Source organism: Plodia interpunctella, chromosome 12 (genome assembly GCF_027563975.2).
Source record: "Plodia interpunctella isolate USDA-ARS_2022_Savannah chromosome 12, ilPloInte3.2, whole genome shotgun sequence".
Lineage (NCBI taxonomy): Eukaryota > Metazoa > Arthropoda > Insecta > Lepidoptera > Pyralidae > Plodia > Plodia interpunctella.
Window position 1 is genome coordinate 8,090,966 of NC_071305.1, and position 21,449 is coordinate 8,112,414.

At 33.5% G+C, this 21,449-nt stretch overlaps 2 protein-coding genes across 3 annotated transcripts in view; both read left to right on the forward strand.

The window, feature by feature from the left end:
• The window catches only part of LOC128674085 (general odorant-binding protein 72), an 85,302-nt gene that overhangs the window by 50,444 nt on the left and 13,409 nt on the right, over positions 1 to 21,449 (forward strand). The window lies entirely within an intron of this gene.
• The window catches only part of spri (sprint), a 212,301-nt gene that overhangs the window by 18,572 nt on the left and 172,280 nt on the right, over positions 1 to 21,449 (forward strand). For both annotated transcript variants that reach the window (XM_053752375.1, XM_053752376.1), the window contains exons 2-3: positions 4,024 to 4,099; positions 13,433 to 13,503. In XM_053752375.1, the coding sequence (XP_053608350.1) occupies positions 4,031 to 4,099; positions 13,433 to 13,503 (140 nt within the window). In that variant the 5' untranslated portion in view covers positions 4,024 to 4,030. The remainder of the gene's footprint in view (positions 1 to 4,023; positions 4,100 to 13,432; positions 13,504 to 21,449) is intronic.

A 21,449-nucleotide genomic window follows, 5' to 3' on the forward strand; every position in this document is an offset into this window, starting at 1 on the left:
CATTTACATTTGTATTATTATACATAATCTATTTATACTCTATACATTTCAGACTTACTACATTCGATTATAGGTATATACAACTTACACATTGAGTTAATTAATTGCAACACTTGTTACAATCGAATAAGCGACAATCGAATGGAGATTTTAATTTATCTGCCGTTGGCAAAAGGAACATAAAACGACGCTATCGAATCGAGTTCAAAGTGATCATTTTGTTCTACCAGTGTATTGTCACGTACACGAATCGAATGGGGTTTATTCGTAGAGTGATCCGTTCTAAATTAAGATACGAATTCGAGAATCTGTTTTGAGCAATTAAATGGACGAGTATGGTAGTGTAAGAGTACCGATTTTGTCGTGTGTGTTATCAAGTAAGGAAGGAAATTTTTTCACTGCCAATAATATAATTATTTAGTTTAATAAGTCAGTTGTTTGCTTTGAGTGCTTGTGGTGGATAAAATGGTTCCTTTATAATTATGCGACGTAATTTAAACTTTTGTCTTTCTTTAAATAAAAGTAATGGAATCAATATTGTAAATAGTGGAATCTATGATTTTTAAATCATAGAACAAATCTTTAAACAACCGCCTGTACATTTGATAAAATCTAACAATTAAAAAAACACCACGTTTTGCTTCGAAACTACGAAAAGCAATATTCGCATAAACATTTTGGTTTCTCATCTACGCAGCACCACAACCCAAATGTTCTATATCTTTACAGGCATTCGTAAAAACTTGGCGATATCAATACAGGGATAATATTTTGCCATATATTTTAGCACCCTCAGACCTTTCATAAACATGATCTCTAAGCGTCCCTTTTATGCAAATAGGCTGTTTCGCACGAGCGTTCCCTTTTTGCGAAGTGACATTCATTTTGGCAAGGAAATTGCTGTAGTAACTACGGTGTGGAAGCCAATTTGTTACAATGGATACAGCGTTTTAAGGGAATTTGTGATGTCTAATAAGCTACCTTAATTTATTTTTGTTATAATAACTTATACGCGAAATATTGAAACACGAAACATTTTTGCTAATTTTTACGCCGTTTCTTGAATTATTTTTTAACTTGTATTATTTCTGTGTATGGTTATTAGAACCCCTTAAATACCAATGAAAGTGTTAAGAAAAGTTTTACTCTGCTTAGTTCGATCCGATCCCATGTCCGATCATCGGACTGATGAGATTTCTCCTAATAAACATGGTTTTCTCCGGTTGCCCGGCAACAGGCTTATTTCTTACATTCAAACGCTTTGCACGCAAATTGTCCACGTATGAGTACAACGTACACTGACACTGATATCTCTAAAAATCCACTAATGATAGATTTTTAGAAGGTTATAGGGTATTTTTGAGGGCAATGTCTTAAAAAAATCTCTAAAACCATTGAATCGATAATAAGAAATAAATAAATAATATATATATTTCAGGTCACCAGACACATAAAAATATTAATCAAACATTACATGAAATTTATTATTGATGTACTAAGCCGAAACATCAGTATTATTACATAAGTAGTTAGTTCTTTTTAATTAGTTTTAGCTTAATGTACAGATTTTCATCCTAAGTTCAATGTTCTTTATTTGAACATAGAATTATATTCACGAGGTTTAGGTAAACCTTTACTAAATGTTTTTTTCTTTCAGATTTTCAAAAATAATGCATAATATCTTAATGCTTATGTAAACTTTATCATCATCATCCATTACTCAGTATAAGTATTGTATGTTGGCACCAAAAATTTATAACAAAATACCACAACAATATAAATATCAGATTTTAAATTTATTTAAAAAGCACCTCAGGTCCTTACTGATTATATAGATATATAAATATTAGATATTAATATATAAATGTTATTATAATTTGAACGATTTTTTAATGAACGACTCAGAAAAAAAATTAGTTAATTTTAGTTACTTTTCTCTCCATTTAAATTTGCATACCCTTGAACGGTGAAACACAACAGGATTAAGTTTTTCGTTTAACACCACATTGTAAAAATAATAATTAAACTCATGTTTTTGCAAATAAATTGTTTTTGTCTTTGTCATAATTTCCTCTCTTTTTTGCGCCACTTCCTACGGTTCGACAAAACGGTTGCAATAAACTCTTTTGGTGTAGATATTTATGCTGCAGTGTCCGGCAATCCTTATATTTTAGGGGACACTTTCGAGAGGGTGCGAACAAATAAAACTAAATGTCCCCGGGAAGGCTTCAAGAGAATTTTCGCGGAATCACTTCATTGTGCCAACCAGTGCAAACGCCTTTGTCTTAACTTCTAAACTTTTGTCGACCAAATAAAGCAATTTTTGACATTTTCCTCTTAAGTGTTAAGTTAAAATTTTTCCTGTTAAAGACTTTTGTAGTAGGTAAAAACTTAAGGTATTTAGTTATTAATATATCTAAACAATTTCGAATTTTGGAAACTTTATTTGGTATATTTAATATCCCACTTTGTAAATAAGCGGAATCATTAGGTATATAATATACCTACTTACAATATAGTGAGCGACCGTCCCGGCTTCGCACGGGTGGAATATTATGCATGGTATATAGTTTAGTTTTTATAACGTTCCTTATTTCCTCTATGTAAGATCAATAATGTCTATCATAAAACACAAAACAATCTTCTGACTCTAAGTTACTTCACATGAATGTAGTGTGGACATTTAAGTTATCTATCTTTCTTTGCTTGTGTTCATAAGGCCACTAAATTATTTCTCCCTTTCATTGATTAAATAAATACATATCTGAGAGTCGCATGTCCGTCTGTACATTCAAAATCTGTTGCATTAGTGAAACAGCACGCACGCTTTCCATTTTGTTACCATTAATTAAATTATTAGTATGAATATGCATCGACTCATCTCGTATCTACAGGCATCATTGTTGTTACTGCGTGTATTTATTTTATCACTTGAGCTGCACATAATTATAAATTCACTATAATTAATTTTCTGTTGATTATAATCTATACTATCGTATTATAAAGGGGTAAGCGTTTGTGAGCTTGTATGTTTGATTACCCTTCGGTAATCTCCGAAACTACCGCTACCCGCTGCTATAGGCTATATTTTATTTCAAAATTCCCACGGGAGCGAATCCCTGGGCAACATCTAGTGTGTTGTAAAATGGGATAGTCAGGGTTATGGTCATCATTTTAACTACTAGACTATTAATAGCAAGCTTCTAACCTATTCTAGAGTTTATGAGAATGATAATATTTGTATCCTTGTTGTTAAAATTCAAGATAAGATAAAAAGCATAAATCTCAAAAAATAGATATCGATTTAAATAAAGAAAACTTCTAATTAGGTTTATTATTTTTGAATGATCTTTTAATTTCTTAGATAATAAGAATGTGAGCACATTCTTATCATCCATTACATTCTTATCTTTAATATAACTATTCAATCATAAATAAGTCAGAGAAGAATTTTTAAGGATACAATCATACAATATTCGCGTATAATATCGGCCGCAAATCAACCTACTCATTGCAACATCGTCGCTATTGCCGCCGCCTCTAAAGGTCTATATTGTGTAACTAGATGTGCAGTTGACTGTACTGTTCTGAATTGAATTCCAATAAATAAGTAAATTCCATTAAAAGTACAAACTGAACTAAGCCACGTCATTTCCTCCTTGTTTCGAATTACCGATGTCCGGATGCGGCGAGAATTAAATTTGTTCATGGTCCAATAGACTGTCTCATATACACACAGACACATACCGTCAGTTAGTATAGTGTAAGATAGTGCAATGGCAACCATAGTTCTACAAAGAGTGTAACTGCTTATTTTAAATGTTTATTTTTTATGCTTATTGTACGATATGCGAATTTTATTAACGATATTTTTTTCCCAATTCTATTGTTCCAATTTCAGTCTATCTCAATACTTAGGTACCCCTATTTTCGATTTACTTTTTAGGGTTTTGTTCCTTAAAAGGTAAAAACGGAACTTTTGTGTCTCGCCTTAACGCTAATCACAGTTTTTCTTTGTTTCAGATTGATAATGTCTAACCTGTGCCAGAGGTATATCAGGCGACACTGCGACGAAAGGAATGGGGGGTCCTATATGAAGGTGAGTTTCTTTACAAGCTTTTAATTAACTATGTGTGTATGTCCCTATGTCTCTTAGGGTGAAATCTTGCAACTAAATTTTGAAGCAGAGATATTCAATCGATTATAAGCTGAAATTTTTGTACACACGTTTGACAATACATTATTATGACAAATTATTACAAAGATTAGCCCATAACTCCGGGATTATATTAAATATCGCAGCAGCAATTTCAGAGTAACATCTTCTAACTTTGGCTCTATGCGATTCTCCTCTGTAGATCTATTTCCGCTTTTTAGAGAGAGTAATTAAATCTAACATACGTTTTTCTAGCCAATAAGCCTGTTAGATTTAATTACGTTCGTTAAGATTTAATGATTCTTCCTTTAATTATCATTTTATCGATCGTTACACTTAGGCTGATGGGGTGAGATTTGGAACGGGAAAAGATTAGTTTTATTATAGACACTGTGTTCACCCAAGAATAAATAAGTCATAAACTGTAGGTAGGTATTTATTGTTGCCCGCGGCTCCGTTCGTGGCAAAACTGGGCTAACTTTATATATCGGGAGACAAACAGGAGAATCATTTAGGAAAAGAAATTAAGTATATTTGATAAGTACGATCAATATTTACTGCGATTTACCCACCGTCACATAGCCTATCCATTTTACTATTAGGTACGCCACACATGTTGCTAAATCGTATGCAGATGTCACAACCTCAGACACAAAGCAATTGCAGTGGACATTTCAATTTCCTGGATAATACAGACACGTACGTCCCATGTTGAAATCTATATGTGGATTGTGGACACATGCCCCCTATCGTGATATGGGTGAGACCTTTGTTATAAGAGCGATTAATACGGACATAGAATACTTACTTAGATTATAAATCGAGAATGACTATTGTTATGGTATGATATAATAGGATGATTGGTTTAATTCATCTTGAAAGCACACAAAACTTTGCAATTAACAAATAATTATTTATGGTAGGTAATCTACAGGCCTTTCTATAACAATGCCCCCGGAAAGATTTAATGAAGCGTATGAATTGGGAAAGTTTGGGTACCTAACAAATACAGGAAAATGATGTAAACAACTAAAGTAAATACAAAGCAAATCCGTCTAATCGAACGCTGTAGACTTGCGCAATGTGGAAACGCCTGTGCGATTTGAAATGGCAATGATGATTAAATGGATTGAATATGGTCACGCAGAAGGCGCTTCGTTAAGATCCATATAAGTAAATACATGTTACAAAATTGTTCTTAAGTACTATTTACGTGTTTTAAGTTAGTTATTAAAAATATGGTTTCAGATAGATGTGATATACCTACTTAGGTACTTTAGCAGTAGTTGAAAATAATCTTTGCAACAAAAAGGAGGTAAGCTATAAAAATATGTTTTATTTTATCATTTAATGTAAACAAGACTTTTGAAAAATGCATCAGATTCAACAATGTATGATTAATGCCAGGATAGAAATCAGTTTGTACGAGCGGCGCCGCTTTGTGGCTGCCTCGGAAATTGAACGCCACTAAGTTTGTTCCCCGCCTTTTATTGTGGTGGATATTGTACCTACCTGCTCGTACCTAGATAAGTGCATATTATAACTTACGCATACAGATTTTTTACGTCGTATTATAAGTAAGACCTCTTTACGTAGGTATAAGAATATGAAAACAACTTATATTAAGTACGAAGATATATATATATATATATATATATATATATATAGCTTATTTTGGGCAAAAAAGCTACTATATGCTTATTCGGATATACTAAGTATAGAAAACGATTTTAATTAAAGTAATTAAAATGCAAATATTCCAAAACATTTTAACTAATTAAAATTTGAACAAAGTTCATCATCATTAATGTGACGTATTTATTAATTTTCAAATATTATTTATTATTAATTTCTCGGTGACTTTCTGTAACGGCAAATTTGGCGGAATTTCCCTAATTTTGACATTGTATTTAATTGCAAAGTTCCGGTGATGGCGCGAAGTTTCTGGTCTATAATTTATCAATGTTGTCTTTAACAAAATGAGACGAAATCAAATCGCAAATATTCCCCGTTACTTTAAAAATAAATCTGATATTGTCTACATTTTCATAGTAAATATGTAGATAACTTTTAACGTGTTCAAAGTTCATTCAAATGTTTTACTGTAGACGTTTGAAATTTTTTCTTTTCATTTTAATCTGTATATTTGCTATAGATAATTTGAATTAGAACATAACAACATAAAAACAAATATATCTAAAATTATTAAATCGATTGACACACGTGTGTATAGTATTAGCTTTAGAAATGTTTGCAGGATAATTTTACGTGCAAGGTTGTTTGTGCAGAATGTAAAAATAAGCAGCAAATTTGCATTATTTTGTAAAAAAAAAAAAGCCGTATTGTGCAGCAAATGAAGAAAGTTGAGCATTGGCTACCCGAGCGAGGAATTTTCAATAGGTATGTAAACAAGGGGGATTTCAGGGGTCGCGGTTTTTGAGCAAATTTATGCTAGAAACAGAATACTTATAAAATATCTTCTTTTCTATCAAAAAGGCGAAAAGCTAATTATAATAATACTAGCTTTGGCCCGCGGCTTCGCCCACGTGAAAACGGAATAGACGGACAGATAGACAGACAGACTTTTGCATTTAAAACATTAGTATGGATATGGATTCTAGCGATACTATTAACTTAGCCTTTTACATTATCTTTGATAGCCACAAAACGGTCCAAGCTTTAGCTATAAGTAATATAATTGGAGTTAATTTGGCCACAATTCGCTTTATAAAAAGAAATTCATTACATCATTAATCTGAACAGTTATTTTCTTACTTCTTACTTGTTTAATCTGAACAGTATTTAAATAAGCAAAGTATATTTTATACGGAACTCTGAAGTTTTAATGTCTACTCTCGTTCTGGAATTTTTTATTCTTACAAAGCAACACAGCTACACGGCTGATTACTGACGGTATTTGTTATGTTTCCTAATTGATTCTTTTTCCCGGTTTTTCCAGTACTTTTTTAAATTAATACCGAAGTGGCTCTAACAGGTCTTTTAATTATGCAAATTATGCAGCCACACTTTTTTCTTTTATACTAAAGGGTGGTTCATTTTGAAATTAAGGACGATTGCGTTTTTTCTAAATAAATCAGGCACTGATTTTAGCAACTCATATATTCTTACTTTTTTCAGTGTTTAGATTATTTGTGATATAAGTATTGTTAAATTTTGTTGTGTATTAATTTTTATTTTTTTTATTGTATTAATTTATGAAATATTTATTATATGTATTGATTTAAAAATCCATTTTAATTTATCTTTTGACGTTTGATTATGTAGTTTCACAACAAATTTTCTTACTAGGATAGGTTTCTTTCATTCAGAAAAAATAAAAAATCTTCACTCACATAAATAAAAATAATAATAAAAAACCGAACTGTGCTCAAAAATTTAATTCTGTTAAGCACTTTTCACTTCAAGTTATTAAAACTTGTTGACACAAAAGTTCCCGAAACTCATTAAGACATAAGGAAAAGCGAGTCTGAAGAAACAAAGTACCAATTATTGTCTCTTGCCTCCTAAACTTTTTCTATTTTTCATTTTAAAATGACTTATTTTCGTCTCTAGGGTCATCTCGCGGGAATAATTGACTTTTGTCAACTTTTAACGAGATTTGGCCTTCATCGACAACTAGGCTTGTTTCTTTATTTTTCGTTGTCAATGATTTTCTCTCTCATCTGTGTGTGTGTATTCTCAGTAGCATCCCCTACTAAAAACTGCCGTACCTAGAGGTTCGAACCCGTTCTCCAAACTTAATTTTTCATTGACTCTTGGCTCCCATTTATTGGCAGGGGTACAGTGAGCTCGTCACACTCTTGGTGCAGTGGTAAAGAACTTGTCTCTGAACCGAGAGGTCCGGGGTTCGATCCCCGGTCGGGTCATGATGGAAAATGATCTTTTTCTGATTGGCCCGGGTCTTGGATGTTTATCTATATATGACTTACTTTGGGGCTAGCTCAATCTGTGTGATTTGTCCTAATATATTTATTATTTATTTATTCTCTTCTTCTTCTACATCAACCCCTTGCCCACTTTATTTGGTGGTGAGTTTGTAACTTTATAAGAGTTAAATCATATTTGCTACCCTACCTTTGAGGTTATAGCTGATAGACAACAACGGCATTCCCAAATAACCCAAATATCGCGTATCAGGCGGCCAATTGTATAATAACAGCCCAATCATCAAAATTTAAAATTTATTTTTTTCGTTTCTAGGGTCAATTAATCATAAAAAAACAATGAGCTGATTGACTCAAATTCAAAATCAACATTCTTTATTCAATTTGGGACAACAGGTATGCATAATTTATTGATGTAAAGATTTATTTAAAACTTGCCGACATTTTATGCGATGGTCAAGGCGATCTATTTATTTAAAAGCTAAAAGATTTTAAATATTGATATGATAATAACTTGCGTAATAACTTAAGACAGAAGGTCCCTTAAGTATGACTACGTAAATTAATCGACTTGGTAACATGGATCTCACAACTTTTTACGGTAGAAAAACTGCAAGACTTGTTTTTTTACAGCATGTTTTTGTGTTTTTGACTTATTGTCGTTAAAATTTACTTCAAACTCGTTAGTTTGACTTCTAAAGTCTTAGAATAAAGACTTAACACTTCCAAAGTGCAGGTGAAGAAGAACTGGCGTGAATTTGCTTCGAGTGACTTTAGCAGGATATTCTGGCTCCAATAACATTAAGTAAAGGGTATCATTTGTTAGAAGAAAACAGAACAGAGACAGCTATTCGTCTCTTTCCACAGTTATTGGCATGTCATCCATTCCTTTGTGTTCCGTTTCATTAGAGACGTTATTTTTAATCATTTGTCTTCTTTTTCACGGAGCAGTTTCATTGATCTGATGAATTGTATTTATTTTTCAAACAAATCAAGTTATATAACCAAATTGTTTTTAGCTTTCATGAGTTGTTGTTCTTTCTCCTTGTCTTCAGAATGGAAGTAATATTTCTGAATCTAAAGGTTTCTTTCTCAACTTCGTGCAAATAAACAAAAAAAAAAAGCAAAAATCATGCGATTGATTGATTCATTGAGTTATATGTTGGCATCATCATGATATCATGAGGTTGTTGTGTCTTGGATGTTACTATCAAGAGTCAATAAGACCAGTATGTTCTTTTAAATTGAAAAATAAAAATTCAATATTAAAAAATATAACTCCATTGCGAATCATCAAAAAAGAAGTTCGTAAACGTCATTATAAAATAGACTCCCTTGCTCGGAGTTAACGAGGCCTGTCTAATTGTTTGGAAGTGTTCGCTCATTATACTCGTATCTCTTTTATTTCTTTCCACCATTTAATGTTATGAGATGATATTTCATCCCACGCAGTATATCTTCCGTGGAGATAAAACAGTACGTACTTAGTTCTTCTTCTTTCTCTTTTTCTTTAGTCCTAGGTCTCGGTGTAGACCAGAAAATGCTGACTACATATAGGTATATTATTACATAAAATAAAAAGTATACCAAATATAAAAACTAAATTTAAAACTTAAGAATAGCCTCACTTCGAAGTTGCTAGAAAAGAGTTGAGGGTTTTCAAAGGGCTCTAAAAAAACTAGATCAAAATTGGTTCAGCCGTTTGGCAGCTATGATGCTACGGACATACAGATAGACACGTTAAACTTACAACCTTACATCTTCTGTTGTCGGGGTCTAAAAAATACATACTATTTATCTGCAATTTAGACACATACGAGTACAAGCGACAAAATGCAAATTTGGACATTAAACCGAGCGTCCCCAGACGCGCGCTAACACCCGCCTTCCATGAATAATATCTCCGCTGAAAATGGCATTTTTCTCTTATGGACGTAAATAAAAATATTCTTATTAGCATAAACTGCAAGCACCATGATATATTTACATATTTTTAAAACCTATAGATTAGTTTAAATTATTTACCATGTCAATTAAAGTAATCATTTTATTTTCTTCACAAAGCCATTAATAAGTTTCAAACCAGGTAAACAATACTAAATTAGGTATACAAATAAAACACATTTTCGGTGTCCGATTTATCGATTTCTATATCAGCTTTTTGAAAACAATAATTTTACGTTTACGATTACTTACTGTAGGTACATTTGCGGTATTCATTCGCTTTAGAAATAACTTAAGAAAGGGAGAGAGGGTAAATAACCCAATAATGATTGACCCAAATCGGAGACAATGATCCTAGTAATTTTAAACTTTATACAGTTGTAATAAAGACTTCAAAGATTATGCATGCGTTGTTTGTGTTGTTGTTTATTCAGTTGCTTAGCAACGATTTGTGTACGAATAACTGGGACATTGACCCCTTCAGGCTTTGCCTCCAGGGATGACATCTCTAAAACCGCAAAATGCAATGCTTTTAATTTTTTATCACTCCATCCGCGGCACTAAGTAGACCGATATGTCTCATATCAATGGGTGGTGGTGTAATGGTTAAGATGCCCGCCTGTAGATCGAAAGGTACCAGGTTCGAATCCTACTCGTGCCACATGAGTTTGTATACCAATCTGACTCATGTATAGTAGTTTTCATCGACCACCACTTGCTTCCGGTGAAGGAAAACATCGTGAGGAAACCTGCACACTGGTTGATTATTAACTTGTGTGTGAAATGGAGAAGGCAATGGCAAACCACTCCATTACTAATGCCAAGAAAGTTGTTATGTGTGTTTAATTACACGTAATGATCACGACCCTCAGCCATGAGGAATACGACTATGAAGAAGAATCTTTCTAAATATGTCTTCATTTCCACACAAAATATACACATCTATTCATTACTCCATTTTGAAGTCAAAAATGACAAACAAACATACTCACTTGCACTTATAATATTAATATCCATCCATGTCCGCTAGTTTAATATGTGATCCCAAAAAAAATGTCACCTAGTTTCTAGTTCATAATTAATTCATATAATTATAACCTGGGGGATATTGTTATATCAAAGTGCATTTTAATAACATTAACGACAAATGAAAATGAAATCCTTTGTGAAAAGTCGACAAACAAGGCGCCTTGAAGTGTGCCTCCCTTCGGAACACGTGTAAAATGATGGAGCCGCTAATAACGCAGGCACAATATTACCAAATATTGCAATTGTAGAAGTAAAACCTCTAAAGAGAGGGCAACATTAAAAGTACTGAACTATTCAAATCATCAGTTCAGTACTCTTATAAATCTATGTTTTAATCTTGAGTTTAGTATTGCTGTTTCCCAGTTTTTTGCCCAAAAAAGGAGGGAAAATATTGTTGATCGTATAATTATATACGGAGTGGCATTCTAAAAACCAGCTGAATTTTCAGAACTGTCCCGTATAATCGACAACTACATACAAAGTCACTACATAGTATAAAACAAAGTCGGTTCCCGTTCTCTGCCCCTTTGAGTATACCTTATAGGGGTCAAACTAAAGTTTTATATAATAAAACTACGCAATGGATTCTGATGGGAGTTATGATTCCTGTTGAAGGTTTAGGTGTTTAATATTATGGTTTTTTCCGAGCGAAGCCGGGATGCTAGTGAAAAATAAAGCGAAATAAGCACGTACATACATTCAGACATACATTTTATGACTCCCTTAAATGCGTTGCTAAACTTTGTAGCATTGCTATAAAATTGTCAGTTTTTACTATCGATTTCTTTGTATACCAGTAGACCGTTTTATCAGTACTATATAGCGCTTACTTGGTTTGCTTTTTAATGGTGCAATTATATCCTACTGGTGGGTGAAATCTGTACTACTAGTATTTTACAAAGGCACCACGCGTGGATAGCCGTTTCGGATTTTTATTGGAGCACTTTTTGCCCTGCCACCCGTCTGCGGACTGAGCAAATACCTATGTTTTGTGACACAGCGTTTAGTAGTGTTCCAAACATGTTTATAAACTTTCTCTAAAAATCAACGCGTTGCTCCCCGAGGAGCAATATTATCGTTGAGCCATGACCATTTTGTATTGCTGCAGCACACGTACACATTACTTACTTATATGTGATTATCTGTGCTTAACTATTGTACTTGTGTTATTTTTTTTTTGTGTATGTGTTCTGTTGCTGCGAATAAAGTTTCTCTCTCTTATCCACACATGTTTCTACTTACTGGGCTTGAAGCCCAGTAAGTAGAAACCCCCACCCTAGAATAAAAAAAATTATATTGCTATGCCGGCTGGGTTGACTGCCGTGTTCTGCTCAGCAGTCGTGCAAATCAAAAATAAATTGTGGCGTAGACTACTTCATACAAGCTGGGCAGCTGATAGGCAACAATAGCATTCCCAAGAAGGTTTGGCGTCAGGCAGGCGGCCACATAAAATCACTGCCGAATTTTCAAAATTTTATGTTTTTTTTTATGCTGACCCCGGGCTTCATAACCCCGAACGAAATAGAGATGCCATCCTTGCAGAGATGAGGTATGAATTTAAAATAAAAGTTATTTTAAAACAATATTTATTTTAATTCAATAGCAAACTCCGGCCTCTTTATACGCTCAAACGCTCTTAGATGTTGTACATTCGATTTTTTCGATGACCATCCCTAGCGCGAGTGTGTCTCGTAAAAGCAAATAACTAACCTTGCGGGGTTGAACAAGGTTTAACTCATTTCCGTGCGTTTCCAATATGTGCTCCGGGCGGGATCGGCGCGGATGTTTCAATAAATGCAGATTATGTGGAATCACTATCGAATATCTTGAGAGTTTTAAGGGATTTGGTGTGATATTTGATAAAGACGTTTTTGTTATCATTGAATGGGAAGAAATGCATTGAAGTGACCCTGCACCCTAACGATAGACGTTACTTTCTCTCATCCTCGCGTGTTCCCCGGTTACATTCTGAGCTGTGACGTCCCGAAGCCCAAGATAGGCTTAAAAAAAATCACCCATTAAATTTTGAATATTTGGCTATGCCTTTGCAACTGGCTGCTAGCCTGACGTCAACCCTCTTTGGGGATGCTGATTGTTGCATATCAGCTGTCAAGCCACGTGTCCCTTAGTCGTCTCGTACGATATTTACGGGAGGATTTCAAGTGGTCCTATTCTTGGGGAAGGAATCATTTACAAAACAATTTTTAATCATTCATAAAATTTTACAGATTTATGATTTTAAAATCAGATAGTAAAACTAATTCTTGTTTTTGTTAAGATTTGAAATATTGGAATGATTAATAATGATGACAGCGCGGCTGCACCGGAACGCTCCGAAAACCATCCAATAGGCAATTTAAAATAAATCTTATTAAAATGATATTTTTTCATATTTCAGTTACTCAACACTTTGTCCAGTGATTTGGAAGAGATGCTGTCGGAACTATACGAGGACCGCAATATTACAAGGTTAGTACCGCAATAGTAAAAAAAGGATTTACACCAGGCAGACGGCCGGTCGTAAATTACAGCTAAATATTAAAAAGAAAATAAAAGCCCACGTTACAATATACTTACAAGGGTGTCTATTCTATAGTGTTATATTTCTCTAATTAATAAAATGTATATTTACAGTGCTTAACTGTTTTTAAGTTGTTAAAGTTAGTACATAGTCTAAAGACTGTCTTTTTTAAATAAATATAATATAATGTTTTTATTTTAATAAACCCACAATACAATATAGCAGTAGTCAGTAAACACGTTTTGAAATAAACTAATATTGTTTATTTCAAAACGTGTACGTCGTTGATATTATTACATTAATGTTATTAATATTGACTCATACATATATACCTAAGTTAATTATGCTCCTTTCCTTTAAAAAAAAAACTTGAACAAATGTAAATAAAATGGATGGACTACAAAGGCTTTACGTTCGAAAATTTCATTCACTAAACTAGGAGATCTATAGAAAACAAATAACAGAATTATCCAGGTACTCATTTTAAAAGGGTTTCTGTATCAAAGAGACGGGAGTCGAACCCGGGACCGCGTGTAATTCGATTTGGCTTCGGTGCGCGCCACTTTGCCAGTACTCACATTTCTTTTCATTTATCTAAGTATTTTATCTGAATTAAATGTACTTATTAGCGATATTAGTAGTGGTGGTTTTCCATGAGATCGTAAGGTCCCAGGTTCGAATCCTTTTTGCCAGACTTCTTAGAGAAGATTTATTTATTAGTCTTTTCTCCTTGATTACTGATTCAGTGCGTGAATTTTCTCAAAATATGGTTTCAGAAAACTACTTCATAGGAAACCGATAAATTTACAATAACGTAAGACGACAAGTAAAACATTCTAAAATTATATCTAGGTTAAAAATCTGGACATGAGTGGACAGACGATTTTTAAGGTTTTAAAAAAACTTTAAAACGAACAATTAAAATTGGAAATCAAATAGATACATAACTTATCCGTGTCGCATCACGATTATGTACCTAGGTACTTACTTAATAGTCTTATTATAAGGCATGTGATTCTATTTGACAACTCTAAAATCTCATTTCTGAATTCTAAAACTCGATTGAACACTAGCGCTATACTACGGGTGTGTCAGCGAGTTGAACTAAACTCACTCCGGAAATTTGACTACACAAGTGAGCGCGGGGCGAGGTAAAACTCGTTTGACAAAAATTCATCTGCAGTTTTTGCGCATATGTTGTGAGATTTTCTACCAATTGATTCCTGGTAAATCATTTGTAGATTTATGACGGCGCGGTCTGAGCCAGACACTAGACTCCAAAAGTCTGTTCTTAACGATCCATTTAACACTATACTGCGTTCCCCGGCTCCAATGCAATTTAAATCAATTGTTCTTGCTTAACTGCTGTAAATCTAAAGTTATTTCTGGTTTCCCTGCTGTGAGTATGGCGGCTGAAAAAAATTACTATCTAAGGTATTTTGTCCATTTTTTGGATTCTGTAATTCAAAATGTAAGGAAACCTTATATAAGGTTAACTTCATTTTTTGTATAAAGCATAGATGGGTTCGCTACCAGTATTTTTCCAGTTTCTTCGCAAAAACGAGATATCGAGGTATCAAATTGGGAATTTTGTCTACAGAAATCGAAATTATCGCAAGTTTCAGTTGTGAAAAATCAAATTTGCAAATTTAACTCTATTAAAAAATTCCATTCGATTACGACCATTCATGTCGCAAAATGAATCTTTAGGGATTTCGGGGACAGATAAACCACTATGTAACGATATTCAAAATTAATTGAATAAATAAACTTTACTTAAATAATTTTACAGTACAATACAGCCTATATACCGAATGACTTTATGTCTGTTTTTTTGCTCGAGTGTGGGTCCCTTCAAAACAATACACAAAGAACATTTCTCAACCCAAAAGGGTTAATAGGTACTCAGGACACCAAAACCACCATTACCAAAACTTTTTCATTTAATTAACTCGGAATTTACGTATTACGTAATTTTGAAAAATCTCCCCCGCTCTCGTTAAAATTTATCATCTCGACCGGGTGTTGGCAACACTGTGGGACGTCTTTAGGGAAATTTAGAATAAAGTAGCTCTTTTAATATTTTAATAAACCCATATTAGACCTGTTTGCGGTGCCATTTTATCAGTCGTTTTCGATATTATATTTAAAAAAAAACCGGGTTGCACTCCGGCAGTGTCGGCAGAAGTGAAATCTTGAATATTAACGTTGTGAATTTCGATCAGTGCCACGTGTCCTGACGCGAGTTTAACATTTTTTGCCCATCATAAAAAGTGCACAAGACCGCTCAAGAAGTTTTCACTTCAAAAAACTTTGGTAAGGTCAAATTTAATATCTTGTTTATGTGCTTGTACTGATTGTTGTTCGTCAGCTCCTTAAATTTAGTTTTGTCCAGATCTAGTTTGTATTTTTTTATAGGTATTTAATCATAGATAAAAGAAATATATGTATTTTATCATCTTTTAACCCGACTACGGCCACACAAATTGGATTGGCATAATTCCTCTTTTTTACAATTTAGTTTCACCTGTCCCAATGTTTGATTGTCTGTCTGTAATCAAATCTTCCAAGTTAGATTTCTCCTACTTCTCCATTTGTCCTACAAAGTTGAAATCTCCTACGTCAACTCAGTTTCCATGCAATGCATTATTATGATAAGTATACCAGATGGTGCATCCAGGACCGGATCCCAACGAGGGAACTCCTCAACGGTTTACCGTTCGTGTCCGAGCTGGACATGGGTTTTTCGTCAAAGCCACAAGATCTCTTTGACGGCAATAAAAGCCTAATGGCAAAAATGACATTTTAGTAAAAAACTTTGTTTTATTGCTAACATAAATATTTTTTAACATTCATAACCACGATATGGTGTTACCCATGGTACTGGAAGTATTATATAATCTGTGCCCATGGGCTACAGTTTAGGACAGCCAAATTCATTATTCATAGCTCTTTGTTCAAACTTCAAGCTTCTGCTCCTAGTGGACCGTGTAACTGACGGCTGATGTTGTATTGTGCAAGGATGTATGAAATTATTCTGACTGGATGTGACGCGAAGCGTGAAGCGATAGGAGAAGTAAACTAGTATTTACATAAATTGGTCGAAAATTATATAATCCAAGCCATTCCGGCTCGACAAGAACCTAAATAGTGTCTGAAGAATATCAATACATGGTGGAATATTAGTTGGTCAGTTTTCTCTATTGTAAAATGATCACTAAACAAAAATCGTATTGTTGAATTCTATTTTTAAAATTTTAATGTATATAAGGATATATACATTAAAATTTTAAAAATAGAATTTAAATTTACTTTGGTATTTCTTAATTATGTAGGAACATAATTAAGAAATACCAAAGTAAATTTCTCACCTCTTCACCATGCAGTTAAACTACGAACTATGAACCAGTCTGGAAGTGAAAAACATTGTACCTACTATAGTTGCTTCTCATTCCGCGCTGATTGTAAAAGTCATTCAAGGGAAATTTCTAAAAGTTGTACTACATTTGAAACGAATTTAATAATACTTGTATTTAATACTTTATACAGAGTTAAAAAATGTTTATTACTCTTTCACGTAAAATCTACTACATAGAATGTTATAAAATTTGATACACGTGTAGAATATAACCTGGAATAACACATAGGGTACTTTTTATCCGCAAATTCCTACGGGAGCGAAGCCCTGGGGCGCAGCTAGTAATATTATATCTGTGGCGCGGCTCAAATTAGTACTTGAGAATAAATTAATGCGTTATGAAGCTGCAAGTTAAACTTTTGTTCATATTAAATGGTGTTTACTTCTTTCTGTAAAATTGAATTAAGCCGCGCCAGCGTGTTAGATGTTTGAATAACAGCGCGGTTTGTATGTAATATTCCTGTTATCAAAATCACTTTGGCAAACATTATGATATGAAAAGCGAGCATATCGTATGCTCTTTTATTATTTTAGTAGATGGTAAATAATTAAGTATTTAAATTTTAGGTAAATTTCCAGTACTTTGTTTTTCACTTGTCATAGTAATGTTGTTGAGCTTAACCAACTACTGAAACCATGTGATGTAATTTTCACATGAATATTATAAGAAAATTAATTTTTCAAATCTATCCAGCGAACTTACCTAAACATAAAAAAATAAAAATGCATCGATACCAATTGTCAACCTCCTCCTTATTTTTAAGTCGGTTAAAAGAATAAAAAAGAAAAAGAGATCATTTATTCAAAAAAAAAAGAAAAAGAATACATCGGAGTAACATACAATACTTAACATTTAATAAAAATATATTTTTGAAAATATTCAATATATTATGTACAAACAAAAACTTCCTTTATTTTTAAAATTCATGCCGTCTTTTAAATACGATGAGACAATATCTCATATTCAAAGATTCTAAATCTCCCGTGAAACTATAAGGCTTTACGACGCCCCCTCCATAAACGTAGGGAGATGATCACAGTATATACGCGTATATTATACGTTTATGATAATCTCCATAATGTGATGTAGGCGCGATTTAGCGGATTTTTATGCGCTAAATCTACTAGAGTGAAGAGTGGCTTTGAAGTTTTTGAGAGCCGTTAAAAGATTTACGTTTTTCATTTTGCAGTGTTATATTTTGCGAATAGTTCCACCGTTTCACTCATGAGTAGTGTAGTGGTTGTCAATTTTAGAGTTCTGTGATCTGAAATGGTAAAAATGGAACTCTTGTAGTGCCATTTTGTTATTCGTCTCTCTAAGTATTCGTCTGTCAAGATCATCATATTTCAAGGAACGTGTAGACTCGGGTCAACTGTTTCCTTTGACTGTGAAGAAATCAAACTTAAATTTAGCAAAAAGCAATGTATTACATATGTAAACGAAAAATCTAAAAACAGTAAATGTATAAGTCCATACATAATACTCATAATACGGAATACTCGCGCGCGAGTCCAATTTGCACTTTAGGATTTCATAGCAACGTCACTATTTTTCATCTTCAAATTATAAAATCATTCAAATGGATGATAATAAACCTAATGTTGCCGTACAATACCTAATTATGATGAAATATATAATGTATTTATACCTACTGAAGGCTAACATACCAGCATGTTTTTGTTATAAAATTAAATAAATACATACTAATACATTTTATTCCAATGTGCAGTAATACTCCCTGTATTACTGCACATTTATCCCGCCAGAGTACACTACTGTATGTTAGGTACACAAAAGGTTTGCCGCCTTTTGCTATGTCGATTAAAACGTTTATTTTAGAGTATTTTTTTAATCCTTTCATAAGGTAACCATTCATTTGTGAAAATATACAACAATGTAGCATATTCGGGTGGCGAAATATTGGGAAAAATCGTTTTCCATAAGATAAAAGACTTCGAAAACAATGGGTTACGCCTCACGCTGTAAAATTTTCGAGCCAGCAAACGGTCGAAAAAAAGCTCGGAACACTTTATACGTGAAGACTTATTAAAATAAGGACTTCATACAGGTAAGATCTTCAGTCAAAATCAAGTTTATATCAGTTTATGACCACATTTGACCAAATAATGCAAAACAAAACCTAAAAATAGTGTTATTATTTTCAGGATAATCCACTAAATCCTTCCTTTTTTATTTAAAATCGCGCCACGATTGCGAAGAAGGTATTTTTGGTCGTAAATCTGCAACAATAATGAAAATTGGCGCTTTTTGCCTCCATTGGTAATGTTTGTGTACCTTAGTTGTACCAGTAGCGCCATCTGCGCTGAGCTTTGCATAATATGCCCTATTCCAAAAAGTATAAGTACTGAACACAACAAAACATAGAAATATTACCGCTATAGCAATAGAGCTGTACAAGTATACACGCTACATTCAGCAACACGCCTTTGTACTCCGAGACTCTACAACCTTTGTGGTTTTGAGACGAGGGCTGTGCTTTTAGTTCTTATATCCATCTACTGTTACTCAGTGATGTCCACAGATTTTATCGATATTATCTTTTTTAGAATTTCTTTTAGTTTCAAAATTTTATTTCACCGAAGAATTTACAACTAATTATCAGCAACACGTAAATGTAAAATCATAGACAAATCTTCAAAATTTAATGGCAATTTTTTTAAGCTACACTCTGGGCTTTGGGGCGTCACAGCTCCGAATGAAACCGGGTACACGAGAAGATAAGAGAGAGAGCTATATTTAATTTGTCACGGCATTTTAACAAGTACGTACATTGCACCATATTTATTTACAGGTATTCAAACATGAATGGGCGCAAAAGTAGGCTTTCGCAAGAGCCATTTCTTCCAGCCAACTCAACATTGGGTAGAAAGAAAAAGAAGTGAACCAAAGAAATGATCAACACATCTTATCGATATCGATATCTAAGTCAGAGAAGAGGTGATGCTCATCAAAACAGTACTTTTGAGTGATTGCGAGCGAAGTTCACAAACAATGGTCCGCGAGTCAATCTCGACGAGCCGACTGCCACATGAATGAATATTTCAAACTAGATAGAGCTCGCGACTTCACCGGTATACTCTTTTTGACCTCAGGTCTAACCGGGTTAACTATATATATACCAAATTTTATTAAAGTCAACTATCGGTTTAACAGTGAAAACTTAACATACTTGCAAATTTTTAATATTAGTATGGATTTGGATAAAGCAATTGCATATCATAATTACCCATGCTGGCTCTTTCTTATAACATTTTGGCTGTGATTTTGATACCGGCCACCTGTCTGATGTCAAAACTCTTTAGGAATAGGAATTCTTCTTTCTTCTGTAGAGATAAAAATCCGTTACAGATTCTCATTCATCATTATATTTACTTGTGGCCTCATAAAGTAAACTCTGTCAGGAGTATTTGCTCACGTGCTGATCTAGTACTCCGTACAAAACATAGCTGCTATATATTAATTGAAGTCCCAGAACGTCAATAGTTAGCGTTCATTGTATACAACGATTCGTTGATCTTATTTTGTTTTATCGTCTATAGCCTTTCAGAGAATCCTAAAGAGTTGTTGCAAAAGTGTTTATCTTGTTACGTTGCTTTGCTTTTCTTCTGCTTAAATAGTCAATTAATTTAATTTGAATTTAAATTAAATTTAAATAAGGATAAAATTAATTGCTGACTTAATGTATTTATTGAGAAATGTGGCGTGGGAATATTTTAACTTCTGAAATTCCAACCATAAAATTATCAATATTTATTTGTGTTCACAAATGTTCTCTTATCAACCAAGTTATACGCAGGTTATCCAAGAAATAATTGCTAAACACATATTATCTATCGACAACCTCGGTGGCGCAGTGGTAAGGTTCTTGCCACTGAACCGAGAGGTCCCGGGTTCGATCCCCGGTCGGGTCATGATGGAAAATGATATTTTTCTGATTGGCCCGGGTCTTGGATGTTTATCTTTATATGTATTTATTATAAAATATAGTATCGTTGAGTTAGTATCCCATAATACAAGTCTCGAACTTTGGGGCTAGCTCAATCTGTGTGATTTGTCCCAATATATTTTATATTTATATTTTTATATCTATATCTATAATTATGACATACAAACGTCCATTTAGATATCAGTCAGTGAGCCCCCCATCATTTGGTAGTTTTTTTCTACCATTAGGGTCGGGCAATAATTATTTTGGAATTAGCCGGCTCGGCATCGGCTGTGCGGAATTGAATCGAACGCCCTCTCGATGGACAGCCATCGTTATGGGTAATGGGCCATCGGCGGCAAAAATGTGCGACTAACGACTTTTGGTTTGATTTTGACACGTTTTACTTGATTTTCATCCCTAGGGACGGAAAATAAACCAATGTATGCTAAGCCAGGTAAAATGGTGGTTACAACGTGTCATAAAATGTTGTATTACATTAGTTGTCTCTTTCCTTTTCAAATTGATA